This window comes from Phoenix dactylifera, chromosome 3 (genome assembly GCF_051530095.1).
Source record: "Phoenix dactylifera cultivar Ajwa chromosome 3, Ajwa_hap1_PhDact_Kaust_v1.1, whole genome shotgun sequence".
Taxonomy (NCBI): domain Eukaryota; kingdom Viridiplantae; phylum Streptophyta; class Magnoliopsida; order Arecales; family Arecaceae; genus Phoenix; species Phoenix dactylifera.
The window spans coordinates 9,231,849-9,245,748 of record NC_143192.1 but is presented as its reverse complement, the minus strand read 5'-3'; the positions used below and the strand labels follow the sequence as shown (position 1 = coordinate 9,245,748).

The 13,900-nt window shown below is 40.7% G+C and overlaps 2 protein-coding genes across 2 annotated transcripts; both read left to right on the top strand.

Moving 5' to 3' along the window:
* Window positions 1-2,790: 2,790 nt before the first annotated feature.
* On the top strand, window positions 2,791-6,702 carry LOC103719191 (expansin-B16-like). The gene is made up of 4 exons (XM_008808312.3): window positions 2,791-3,050; window positions 3,694-4,000; window positions 4,526-4,655; window positions 6,162-6,702. The coding sequence occupies exons 1-4, from the start codon at window positions 2,894-2,896 to the stop codon at window positions 6,354-6,356; spliced, it is 789 nt and encodes a 262-aa protein (XP_008806534.2). The 5' UTR covers window positions 2,791-2,893; the 3' UTR covers window positions 6,357-6,702.
* A 4,166-nt stretch (window positions 6,703-10,868) lies between these two features.
* LOC103719192 (uncharacterized) lies at window positions 10,869-13,388 on the top strand. The gene has a single exon (XM_008808313.4). The coding sequence runs from the start codon at window positions 10,953-10,955 to the stop codon at window positions 13,248-13,250; it is 2,298 nt and encodes a 765-aa protein (XP_008806535.4). The 5' UTR covers window positions 10,869-10,952; the 3' UTR covers window positions 13,251-13,388.
* The last annotated feature ends 512 nt before the right edge of the window (window positions 13,389-13,900 follow it).

The following is a 13,900-nucleotide window of genomic DNA, read 5'->3' as shown; positions in this document are numbered from 1 at the left end:
ATTCTTCATGCGGTCCGATTCAGCTCCTAGCTGCTGAACCATTTATAAAAAATATAAAAGGGATAAGAAAGAGGGCAACTTTGGTGACCATCGATAAGGAGGAGCGTGAATAATGATAATAGGTGAAAGAAAGCGAGAGGCAGGATGTGGAATATCAACAATAATAATGTGTTATAATCCCATATTGGCTTGCAAGAAATAGCCACTTGGGTTTATAAATCAGGGTCAGTCTTCCACCCAATAGCTTAAGCTCTTTAAGCAATAAGTCAGTGACAAATGGCAATCATCTTCAATAATGCATGTGGTAATAGGAGCAAAATGAATATGAAAGCAGTGAGGGTGAGAAGATAGAGATGGGCAAAGATGTAAAGGCATGAGCTATTGATAAAGTAACAAAGGAAAAGATACATTATTGTCGAGCAATTATGGATTGGATTTGGCACGAGGGATATTGAAAGAGATCACATTTCATTTTGAGGAAAGAACATGCCATGTGCCTCTCGATTTTGTCTAGTCCTTTAAATTGGACACCATCGATTGCTACACATGTTTTTAGTCAAGGAGAGAAGTCGATCTGTCAATTATGAAATAGTATCTTCTCGATGGCAAATAGTTATTGTTTTACCCCCATCTTGTGAAGGAAGGTTTTGCACTTTGCTCGTACCTAAAAAAAAACATAAGAGGAATGCCCGAGTCTTCGAGAGCGGCGGTGCTCACTTAAGAGCGGTGGTGGACCGAGAGCTATATCACGCATCATCGAGGTATCACCTTCAGGATTGGCAAGGGACATCTGGAGCCTCCATCTACTCTTGCAGCGTCCAGGACTAGCTATGTCTCCTGGGTGCCCCCATCTCTTGGCGTTCTTAAGGTGAACTTCGATGGCAGCGTCGTAGAGGATGAACGTGGCGGTAGACTGGTTGCGGTAGGGGGTCGGCAGATTTTCGACTCGTCAATGGTATCTGCCAAGCTTCGAGCGGCCTAGAAGGGTGCTTCTTTTGCGAGGCAGATACTGAGCGTGGACCGTCTACTCTTCGAGAGAGAGACTCAGCCACAGTGATCGAATGGATCTGAGGCCGAGGCAGCTTAGTTAAGGATCGGCCGTTGCTCCGTGACGTTCATAAACTATTGAGGGAGTGCGCCTCTCATCAAGTTTTGCACGTCTACCGGGAGGCAAATAGTGCAGCTGACTGGATGACCTCCTATGCAGCTCACCACTCGGAAGATTCACTTAGGCACACCATGAGCCGGTGCTAGAGTCTTTATGTAATATTTTGCTTTCTGATTTTGTTGGCCGCATTTACATCTCTCACATATGAGCCACCATTATACAAAAAAAAAAACAATATGAGAGGAGTGAAAAAAAAAAAAAGTCTCACCACATGCATATCAATTGTGAAGGACCACAAATTTCTTAGCAAACTGCAACGATCATCTGCGCATCAAAGACTAGTTTGACGCATGGAGCCCTTCTTGCTCTGCAGCCCACGTTCTTCGGCGTTTCAAGTGGGGACGTAGATTGAAGAGTTTCAACAACGACGGCTAGCTCGTAAAACGAGAATGGCTCTCAAAGACATGTGAACTTATGACGCACACCAAATGAACAAAGAGAACAAAGAGCCGAAGAATACGATGAAAGAAGATCATCAAGTAAATAATCTAACTACAAGGTGGTCCATTTTGTTGTCCGTTCGATTGGCCTCAAACGGTCTGATGCGTACGTCTCTTGTGCGGAGATGTACAGCTCACAAAGTGTCGGCAGATCCCATGAACTCCGCCGTTTTTCCCGTTCTCCTCCGTCTTCTAGACCAATGGCATATTCTTAATTATTCAGAACAACAGGGTTAATTACGAACCATATTATACTGTACTGCACTAACCAAAAGCACACCACACACCACCACCGTTCACGTGTGTCCAAACTTTCCAAGTAACGGTACGGCCTCCAATTTCTCCCTCCCTAAAATACCCCCACCAATTGGAGCCCTGCCAAATTCCACATCACCAAGATAAGATTTCTTGGCCAACTTTGTCTTCATAATTTTCCCTCTAATCTAACATCCCCATAAAATTTTTCATGCGAAATTCCAATTCAACCGTCCAGATTTGCAGCAACAAAGAAATCGGTGATGAATTTCAATTCTAAGATAAAGTTTTACGGCGGACAACCTGAATTGGAAAGATTTGATGAGATCGTTTCGAACCATGAAATCTTTAGTATAAAATATCCCCACTAATTCGAGACCTTCCAAAATCTACATCCGGCCAACTTTGTCTTCATAATTTTCCCTCTAACCTAACATGCCCATAAAATTTTTCATGCAAAATTCCAATTCAACAGTCCAGATTTGCAGCAACAAATAAATCGGTGATGAGGTCGATTTGGGCCATGAAATCTTTGGTATAAAATAGACCCATCAACTAACTCCACTTCGTTAGATTCCACTTCATGAACGGTAACGGTCGCGCGCCAAAAATGTCGGAGGGCAGCGCGCAACTGTCGGCGTGACGAAGGGCATTCCGGTCATTTCACTAGACGGAACCGCACATGGTTCGAACAGCCGAAGCAAACCCCACCCATCCCAAGATTAAAAAATAAAATATCCGTAAATATACTCCACTCTTTTTAAGTGTCACACTTCCACCGCGGCACTCGCCACGAAGTCCGGAGTGAAAGAGTGTGAGAGATACTGGAGTGCATATACTAATAAAGGGGAGTAAAGATATAAATTCTTTTATAGCTCAGTGGGAACTATCAGCCTTTCCCCCTTGGTCTATATAAATGAGCTCTGTCCGTTGCCTGTTTACACAGAAGATCTGAACCAAGAGGCAGATGCTTCGGTTTTTCCAAGCTTAAAGGGATAAGAAACTCGAGAGAAGCAGCCTCTCTCGCACAATGGCCGGCGCCGGCTTCTTCTTTCCCTCCTTTGCTCTCCTCCTCTTCTTCTTCTTCTTCTTCGAGTCCTCCGGTGAGTCCCATCAGATTTCCGACCCGCATTGGCACCCGGCCACGGCGACGTGGTATGGAAGCCCCGACGGCGACGGCAGCGACGGTGAGTTCACAAATCCCATCTCCGGCCACATCCAGCGTTGCCGATCCAAGATAGTTCAGTGTAGCCAATGTAGTCTCTCTCCCCCTCTCACTCATGTCGTGGACGCATCAGAGCCGTTCCAATGAAATCAAGCGTCTGGCTGGCTTTCTATTTACTTCATTTTATTCTATTTTATTTTCCCTTCCCCATGCTAGCCGTTACAGTTTGGGAGCTTCGGTCGCGTGCGGGCATTACAGTTTCTAGCCGTTATAAACCGGGCTGGGATCGGGTGCGAGGCTTCGAGTAGCAAACACCGGTAGACGAGTGGTTCGCTTCGCCCGATGCCCAGCAGGTCAAAAATGTGGCGAAGATCCGTGGGGCCCAGCTAGATTCTTTGGCACGTGTCGGACAACGAGGAGCCCTGCATCTTGGATGCTCTGCGGCCTCTCGTACCTTTTCCTGGTCCCCTGCGGCACATGCACTCCTCTTGCACTCTCTCTTTCCCCAGCTTTTTACTCATCCAGAAAATCTCTCTCAAAACATTGGTACTTAGAGCAAGTGTTTGATGAAAATTTCTATCGCTGTAGAGGAGGATTTATTAAGAAAATCGAGGGAAGCCATTAATTCTAAATTTGTTCTTAAGAAGTTGGTGGATGTGGTGCAGGAGGAGCGTGTGGGTATGGGTCGCTGGTGGATGTCCGGCCGATGAAGGCGAGGGTGGGGGCGGTGAGCCCGGTGCTGTTTAAAGGAGGGGAGGGGTGCGGGGCCTGCTACAAGGTGAAGTGCGTCGACGGCGGTGTCTGTTCCCGGCGGGCGGTGACGGTGATCGTCACCGACGAGTGCCCGGGGGGGTACTGTGCCTTCGGCCGCACCCACTTCGATCTCAGCGGCGCTGCCTTCGGCCGCATGGCCGTCGCGGGCTCCGCCGACCGGCTCCGCGACCGAGGCGAGATCTCGGTCATCTTCCGGAGGTGAGGAAGCAGCAGCACTATTCTATTTCTCTGTATTCGATTATTTAATTTTGTTACTGCGGGACTTCTTGGAAGGTAAAAAAAAGAAGAACATAAGAAACGACACCATCTTCTTCTCTCATTCCTTCTCTCAGGTATTCTTCTTTTACCGAGCGGCTGTTGCGCTTTTACCTGTCACTTTAAAGACACATGTGAAATGTACCACAAAAAAGGACACATGTGAAAAGTAAAATGACTGAAATACCCTTGGCTTCTTCGTCCCGGGGTTAAGTCCTAAGAGAAGGAAGAGCTCTGTTCTTCTGTTATACATTTCTCTTCTTACTTCCTCGAGTCTGCAACCTACTTATCCAAATAATTACTGCTTCATATTTTTATTTGAAGTAGTGTTTACTGTTACTCAACTTTTGTAGCTTCCTTGTGGTTATGATACTATGCCAAATACAAGTTTTCTTAGCTCTTAGAGTATAAGGTTTTGAGGAACTAATTGTAGATTAAAATAATATCTTATGAATTGTACTGTTTCAGGACTCCTTGTAAGTATCGTGGGAAGAGCATAGCCTTCCATGTGAATGAAGGCTCAACAGACTATTGGTTATCGCTTCTGGTGGAGTTTGAGGATGGAGATGGAGATGTTGGATCCATGCACATCAAACAGGTATATCTCTGACCTTGTTGCTTTAGTTTCTTGTGGATTTATTCTTTGAGACCTCTTTCTCTAAGCATAACTTTAGTAATCACCTTTTAGTATCAACCATTAGTATTTTAGTAATATATCTAGGATAAAACTTGGACTTCCACTAGAGTCGTGTTATAGAGCCTTTTCCTTTCCACGGCGCTGATCATGGAAACATAATGCCATGTTATCTGTTTCAGTGTCATGTGGCTGGTGGGGCCTGCTTCCCATCATTTTGAGAGAAAAAATAGTTATGACCTTTCATTTCCCTCAATGTCTCAATGAGTAGTCGATTTTAATTTTTATCTTTGGAACATATATGATTGGGTTTCCGAGATTTCCTCAGCCATGGTAATAGCCTAAGACCATGGATGGAGCTTGAGCTCTGGAGTTCTGCACAAAAGGCAATCTCACCATAGAGATCTAGCAGCACAAAAAAGTGTGCTCCTATCTGATCTCCATTTGGGTCTAAATTTTGGCACTTTAAGTACTACTTGCATTAGTTTTTTTTTATGCAAGATCACATGGCGATGGTCGTGCTATCCGTGTTCATGACACATTGATATGTCATTGAGCTCATTGGTCCTGCTTCTCCAAATCAAGTCCCATTAAATAAATTAATTGCATGTTATAGTAGAATTTGCCGATGCGCTCTAGATTTAATTAAAGCACTCTTCTCTCATTTGGCTTTTCATGTGGTTTTTATTTAAGAATTCAGTGCCTTACCTAGTTATCACTTTAAAGATCTCTCTCGCATCTCTAGCCTAGCTAGATTTGTTATCCATTGTTGCTTCTTTTAGTCTCCCTCATCTGGGGACTAAAGAAGGCATCATTTCAGTTCCGCTTTTAGCATTCTTCATTCTCAAGTCTTGGACAAAATAGTACATGCTTAGAAGATTTGTTAACCATTACACTGTTTTGATCCTTTTTAGGTATAATGCGGCAAAATGTCGGTCCCTAATTAAAAGCTTGGACTACCAAACAGACCCAATTCAAATCTTACCAATGTTAAAGTATGCCTTACAAGCAGTGTAGTATGTAGCCCTTAATTAAAAGGCTCCAATATACTGGGCTTAGTCTTTGTTAATACTGTAAGGGTCTATACGGGCATGTATTTTAGTCTCACATCGGTTATTCATCGAGGAGATCTAAATAATACTTTCTGACTAGCCATTTGGGCGAGATTCTAAGTTGTTACAAATGGTATCAGAGTAAACTCGATCCATAACTTATGTGGACTAAGAAACACTGCAGCACAGATTTATGGAGGCTGACCACGTGCCGGTCGTAGTACTTATGATTAGAATTGAACGGAAGAACCCGTGCAGGCGTGTGTTTAGTCCCATATTGGTTATTCACCGAGGAGATCTTGGATATTTATACAAAATCAAAAAATTCAAATAATACCATCTGGCTCTAGATTGTTATAAATACATTTTTTATACATTTTGATACATAATGCTTACTTCAATTTTGTTCATTCTGCAGTCCAATTCGGTGGAATGGCTAGAGATGAATCATATCTGGGGCGCCAATTGGTGTATTATTGGGGGACCCCTAAAGGGGCCCTTCTCAGTAAAGCTGACCACATTGTCCACGCAGAGGACCCTCTCTGCCCGGGAAGTGATTCCAAAGAACTGGTCTCCCAAGGCCACCTACACCTCCCGCCTGAACTTCTCTTAATTAGAGGGAGGCAGACCCATGAGTCAAAAGAACCTACCCTTCCGTCCCCACCTGGGGGAAAAAAAAAAGAAGTAGCCGGTGGTGGTTGTGGTCTTTTGAAGAATAACATAAAAAATAGCCGTTGGGATGCCAAGGCAAATCCCCTATTATCTTAGTTTTTGGAAGTTTCTATGTATATGTTGTAGCCATAGGGCTCAGCCATGTGCCCTAGTAGCCCTCTCCTAAAGGAGAGAGAGCGCCCATTGTGTGACATTTGTGTAAGCTTGTGGGGGACTGACTCCATCTATAACCCTATGAAGGGTTTTCCAATAATTCATCTATGGAGCAACATTAGTTATTATATCCACATCATGGAGGTGTTTCTCTGACTATTGCCCCTGTGATTGCTAGCTTTAACAAAGAAGCATGACATGCATGCTAAAATATTGTTTGTTGACTGACCTTTCATGTACTGCTTTGGGAACAAGGACATTGGTGCCATTCATGATCTTTTGATAAGGCTGGGACCCAACCACATGATGTGTCTTAAAGGCAAGGAGCCATATTTTCTTCTAGGGCTCGTTTGGTTCGCGGGAAAAGAAGGGGGGAAAGTGTGGTCAACGAGAAAGTAATGAGATGCCTCTTGTTTGGTTGGAGTTTTCAAAGGAGAGAGATGGGAAAGTTGTATTCCCATGGGAATGTGATTCCCACATTTCATGGGAAAGTCTTTCCCATGAGAAACATGGGAAAGTTACTTTCCCATGAGGTGGGAATCACTCCTTTTTTATTTTTTCCCAAAAAGACCCTTTAGCATTAAAGAAGCATTAAAGAGGCATTAAAGACCTAATTTTTATTAAGGGCATAATAGGAATTATACATAACTTTCCTAGGAAAGTGGATGGTCAACCAAACATAAGCGCTTTGGAAATTTGTCACTTTCCCATGGTTAACCAAACATGCCAAAAATACTTTCCTAGGTATTCTCTTCCTAGGAATCTGATTCCCAGGAATCATATTCCTAGGAGGGAAAATACTTTCCGCGAACCAAACGAGCCCCTAATGGGACAATTTACTGGCACTTGTGAACCTTCATTCTGGAACTAGAGGACAGGCTTTATGAATGAATGAAAGAGATGCAAGGCAAAACCTCTTGTTCTCATTATGTGTGATATGATACTTCCTACTACTGAGATTTTAGTAGGATTGTTGAGTGGTGAAACTTTGCCTCCAAATAAAGATCTCATGCCCAACAATTTCTTTTGCCATAAAGAGCCAGAAGCTAAAGCATTTGATTCTACATCCCTTCAAGGAGGGATGACTGTTCCACAGTGCACTTTAATAGGGCAGGAGGACCTTTTCATGCAGGTGGGACTGGCTGTCAGAAATACCAAGACTGGAGGGCAGCAAAATGAGGGTTTGTGGTGGGTATGCTGCTCCTTTATGGTTCTATAATTCTTTCTAGGGAGGCTCATGTGTCATCTTTTGACCATGGAGGCATCATTCCTGTCAGGCATTCACATATGAGTGCAAAAAACATAGCACTTTAAATAGTCGAGCAATGCAATGAAAATGTTGTAGTTTGATAAAAAGCCCAAGATTATACTTGCTACACACAAAAGCATCTTCTAAGGGTACAATATTTAGCAGTTAATGAGACATTGTGGTTTGCCACCAATATGTTCTGTACTCATGCAGAAAAGAAACATTATACACTGAAGAAAATAAACATAACATCCGCCGATTAATCTCACATGCATGACTCAAAATAAGTTTCTCAAATGAAACCAAAATTAACCTACACTTCAGATCTTCTTGATAATATAAGGCAGGGTATTTTAACAAAAACATTTCATTAACTGAACTGAAAAAAGCAGCCAACCAACCAGGCTATAAAGGAAGGAATAGGTTAGAACTTTTGCATGAGGACCTCAATGAGTTTTTCGGAAGCTCGAAGCAGGGGCCCTCTATGGATTCTGCTGCTTGCAGAGGATCGCAAGCCTGCGATGTCCAAATTATAGGGGCCAATGGACCTATCCGAGGCCCTGGGACAACAGAAAGATGAAATCCAAAGAATAACAAAAACAAAGCAGCAATGTTACTTTGATTCAATCATTGAAGAACTTGGGCCAGTTTAATTCCATGGACCATAGCTTATCCCGGTCAAATAACCTCCTGAAGTGGTCATCAGATGCTGCAAAAACCTCATCTTGTTTTGTAAAGACATAGTCTTGTCATTGATGATTGTGATTCAATGAAACTGCCTCCTCCTATTGGCAACTTGATTAAAAAAAAAAAAACTAGTGTTATAATCCCCTTTAATAACTAAGTCTCGATTTTTCATGCTACATCATTCCTTCAAGCGTCAACACATGCTTAAGTTCGCCTTTGTAATTTCATCTCACAAGGCAATTTTTACCTCTTGTATCTTATCCACCTAAACAATAGTACTTAAGCTCCTTGTTTTAGGCATCAACAAAGTTTTCTTTGCTCCATTTTCTTAATTTTCTTCTTTAGATTCATTAACATGTATCCAATTATACCAACTGCATTGCCATCCTTGCGCTTAACATTCCACCACACCAACAAGCCTTGACAAAGCCACATCCTTGAGCCACAAAATCTAAATAATTTTGAAGAAGCCTCCCTGTTACTTGAATTGAGGAGAATTGTGCATGGTCCCGCTCTTCAAGAAATAGAGGTAATTGACACTCAGTCCTTTAATTGACCATCATTTGATGCTAATCCCTATTGTTTGAAAGTGCAATTTCTACCTCAAAATTCCTTTGACTGTTTAATTATTTTTTTCTCCTTGGCTCTGCACACTTTTATACCTGACTCTGCACATAGTTACAAATAATTATGTACACATAGAGATATAAATATGTAGAGGGATAATATAATCATATATAGGGACACTATAACTATACGCAAGAACTACCATAAATATATGCAATGTAATTATAAGTATGTGCAAACCCCATATAAGTATGTATAGGATTAAAAATTAAATGCTAACAGTCAAAGGTCAGCGTCTAAAATAGCAGTCAAAAAAAAAAAAAAAGAACCAGGTGTCCCTGAAAAATAAGAGAAAACCAAGCTTAGCTGAAATAACAAGATAAAAGAAACCTCTCTAAATTGTAAGAACTAGATCCCCAAAAAGTTTGACTAGTATATTATATTATTATACTATTATATAATATTATATTATACTATCAAAAATTATTATTATAAAGTATTATTAACTTATAAATTATTTTTAAATAATTTTTTAAAAAAAAATTATTGTGGAACTCAAACTCAATTCTACTATCTAAAAAGAGAAAAACAAAGGCTTTCCAATGCATCTCAAATAAAGCTTTTGCCCAAATGCTCCAATTTAGAGCTTTTCCCTAGTAAAGCTTTTTAAGCTTCTGGTGGAGCCGAAAAGTTAATTCAAAAATTTTATCACATGCTTCGAAATTAGCCCAAAAAGCTTTTGGCCTTCCAAAAAAATTCTTGACCCTCCACAAGCAATACCAAATAGGGTCTTAGATTGTTGCAAGCAAAGCAGATATGCCTGAAGCAATGATAAGGTGTCATATTGTTATCTGAAAGTAGATAAAATAAAAATATTTTTTTAATTCTTATAATACAAGAAATGATTTGGGAAGAGCAAGAACTTGATAACTAAATCTTGCCTTGGCTAATAACAAAGTTTCTCCATCATCCTTTCTTTCCTCTTTGCATGCGCCATAGATTAGGAGGGGGTGAAGGCGGGCTTTGATATATCCTAGAAGGGGGCTTTAGTTCTCTTTATATTTTTCCTGTGATTGTCACATCAAAATATTTTCCCTATGATTGGGATAATTAGATAAGAAAATGGATGGTTATGATATCTTTTATATATTTGTATGTATGTATAACAATAATTTTGTAATTGCTAATGGAATTTGATAAAGTAGTTTGAGGAGTGATAGAGTGTAATTATATATATTTTTGATGCAATTGATGTTTATTATTAAGGATTTTTTTTTTGTATGAATACCCTCCTAAATATCGAATTCTATATGAATATCCTTCCAAAATTGATATTTACATGTATACCTCCGTAAAATACTTGTTTTGCTATTCTACTCTTTTTTTTATTCTTGTTTTTGCTTGTGTACCCACGACCTGTCGACATCTAATGCCATTAAAAAATTAACGATTCCAAATTAAAATGACTAAAATACCCTTAATGGGTAGATGTGCAAAAAGAAACATTTTTGCATGGAGGACAAAAAATAATTTCAAAATTTTATTTTATTTTTTATTAAAATAAATATGGTTTTTATTAATGGTGTTAGAAGAACCATTATATTAGAGGTATTTGTGCAAAAACAGTATTTTATGAGAGTACAAAAATAAATATAAATTTTAAGAGGGTATTTAGATAAATTTAAATTTTTAGAAAGATATTCATGTAAAAAAAATCTAATTATTAATAATAATTTGAAATCCGTTCGAACTACTTCAGGCTCGAGCGGGCCGGGCTGCCCGTCCGGTACTTGAACAGGCCTATCTCCCACCCGCGACCCAGCCCGACTCTCTCTCGCTCTTCTTCTACTACTACTTTTTCTAATCCACGGAAGCACTGAAATGACCGGGGCGCCGTTTCTATTTTCGAACTCCCTCACGCGTCGCTTGGAGACTCTGGTGAGGGAACGATGTGGGTTGGAGACCATCAAGCTGGAAGAGGCTTTCGATCTCTTCAACCGCATGTTGGATGCGACGCCGACGCCATCGATTCAAGCATTCGACGCGCTCCTTTCAGCAGTCCTTCGAACAACGAATTATCCTGCTGTCATCTCTCTCTACAATCAAATGGTTCGGGCGGGAGCAGTGTCTCCCCATGCCCGCACCTATGAAATTTTGATGAATTGCTGCTCTCGGATGAACCGAATGGATCTCGGTTTCGGGATCTTCGGAGGCCTACTGAAACGGGGTTGGAGGCCAAACACCTTAACTTTCAACTTGCTGCTCAAGGGTCTCTGCTCCGAGAAGAAGATCGATCAAGCAGCCGCGGTGTTTGACAGAATGCCCCTTTCAGGGTGCGCGCCCGACGTGGTTTCCTACACTACTCTTATCAAGGGGCTCACCTGTAATGGGAAAACTGGCTTGGGGCTTGAGTTGCTTCGAAAGATGGTGACTTTGGGTGGTGGATGTAAGCCTGATGTGGTTACGTACAACATAATCATCAATGGCCTTTGCAAGGATGGAGCCATGGAAAAGGCTTCGAAGCTGTTTGAAGAAATGGTTGCTCAGGGTGTCACGCCTGATGTCGTCACTTATAATTGCATTATCCGTGAACATTCTGTGTTAGGCCACTGGAAAGAAGCCATTGGAATATTCAAGAAGATGGTAGATCAAGGCCTTTCCCCAAATATAGTGACATTCAACACATTGATGAGTTCTCTATGCAAGCAAAGGAAAAGTGATGAAGCGCATAAGATACTGAATTTGATGGCTGAAAGAGGAGAAAAGCCTGATATTATCTCGCATAACATATTGTTGCATGGGTACATTCTAGAAGGCCGTCTCGATGATGCAATGGACTCTGTTAATGCCATGGTGCTTAAGGGTCTCGAGCCTAACATTTATAGTTACAGTATCCTGATTAGTGCTTATAGTAAGAATCAGACAATGGATAAGGCTATGTATATGCTCAAGAGAATGCAACAGGAAGGCATGGAACCTGATGTTGTTACCTACAACACTGTCTTGGATGGACTTTGCAAGACTGGAAGACTGCAGGAAGTTCAATATCTATTTGACCAGATGGTCAGTCAAGGCATATCTCCAGACATCATCACTTACAACACTTTAGTTAATGGCTTCTGCAAATTAGGCAAGTGGAAGGAAGCCAGCAGATTTCTTTATGAAATGATGGATCATGGAATTCGTCCTGATGTTATAACGCTTAGTGTTTTAATTGATGCTCTTTGTAAAGAAGGAATGACCAAAGAAGCGCATAAGCTATTGGATGTGATGGTGCGGATAGGTGAGGAGCCTAATGCAGTTACATACACAACCATAATTGATGGATACTGTTTGATTGGCCAAATATATGAAGCAATCAAAGTATTTCATTTCATGACTTCGAAGGGCCATGCACCAAATGTTGTTACTTACAGTTCATTGATCAATGGCTATTGCAAAATAGGAAGAACAGATAAGGCAGTAGGCTTTCTTGATGAAATGTACCGCAATGGATTGAGGCCCACAACTATAACTTACAATACTATAATAAATGCATTATTTCGAGTTGGTAGAGTCGGTGATGCAAAAGAACTGCTTGGCAAGATGATAGCTGCTGGGGTATGCCCGGACCTTTCTACATGCCACATAATGCTGGGAGGACTTTGCAAAAACCGATATATTGATGAAGCTATGGATGTGTTCCAGTACATATCTTCTCAAAACTACAAGCTTGAAGTGACCACTTTTAACATCCTGATTGATGGAATGCTTAGAGCTGGTAAATTTAAAGGAGCTCGAGATCTATTTAATGCTATCACTTCTAAAGGCTTGATGCCTAATGTTGTGACCTATACCATAATGATGAAAGGCCTTATAGAAAAAGGGTTGCTGGATGAGGCTGAGGAGCTGTTCTTGCAGCTGGAAAAATCTGGATACCCCTCAGATTCCATTATGCTTAATGCCATAGTTCGCAGCTTACTTGAGAAAGGTGAGGTATGGAAAGCCATAGGTTTTCTCGATAAAATCAAAGAGAGATGTTTTTCTCTTGAGGCTTCAACTACTTCCCTTTTGATAGATCTATTCTCAAAAGATGCGAAATATCATGAACATATGAACCTGCTTCCTATTTTTTCTCAATATGGTATAAAGTTGAGTGATGACATTAGCAGTGAACTACTGATCACATCTCAGCAGTAATGAGTTGAAAGATGAGATTCTCAAGTAAATATGTTTTAGTATTTTACCTCAAATTATGAGTTACCTCTTTTGACATCTTATGCTTTGGCTACATGCTAGCGGATTATCCTCCGATAGTAACACTGAAGCTTCATTTAACAGCCATCCAAGTTACTATTTTGCAAATATAATGCATTGAAATTCTGGCAGGGTGAAATTGAACCACATGTTCATTTTTACTTCCCTTTAGATATAATCTCTCTTTCATTTTTTATATATGCACATCTGGGTATGGATGCGGCTTAACTTACCAGGACAATATTTTTTCTTTCTCAACTTGAATATCGAAGGTTGTGCATAGAATTCTTGTTTGTTTCATGTAAGTGCACAAAGGAGCCAAGCTCAAGTTTGAGCCTGGCCTTGCTCAAGTTGTCTTATTGTATAATTGAATCGAGCTCGTCCTAGCTCATTTAAGTTGAAGCCAAAATCAAGCTATTCACAGATAATAATGCCTTTAAGAGATATGGCGAGAGCTTGAGGTCACTCAAGATTTTCATTTATATATTTTGAGCTAATTATCTTGATTATATCTTAATCTTATAGCTGAAATACAGTCTCTTTTACATAAATTATATTAACTAATAGTAATAAATATAAAAATACACACACAC

What these genes read in the sequence shown, in the direction of transcription:
- LOC103719191 (XM_008808312.3), top strand. Translation starts at nt 2,894, where the DNA reads ATGGCCGGCGCCGGCTTCTTCTTTCCCTCCTTTGCTCTCCTCCTCTTC. An exon ending in ATCTCGGTCATCTTCCGGAG is followed by an intron (nt 4,001 to 4,525) that starts GTGAGGAAGCAG and finishes GTACTGTTTCAG; the next exon opens with GACTCCTTGTAAGTATCGTG. An exon ending in GATCCATGCACATCAAACAG is followed by an intron (nt 4,656 to 6,161) that starts GTATATCTCTGA and finishes TTCATTCTGCAG; the next exon opens with TCCAATTCGGTGGAATGGCT.
- LOC103719192 (XM_008808313.4), top strand. Translation starts at nt 10,953, where the DNA reads ATGACCGGGGCGCCGTTTCTATTTTCGAACTCCCTCACGCGTCGCTTG.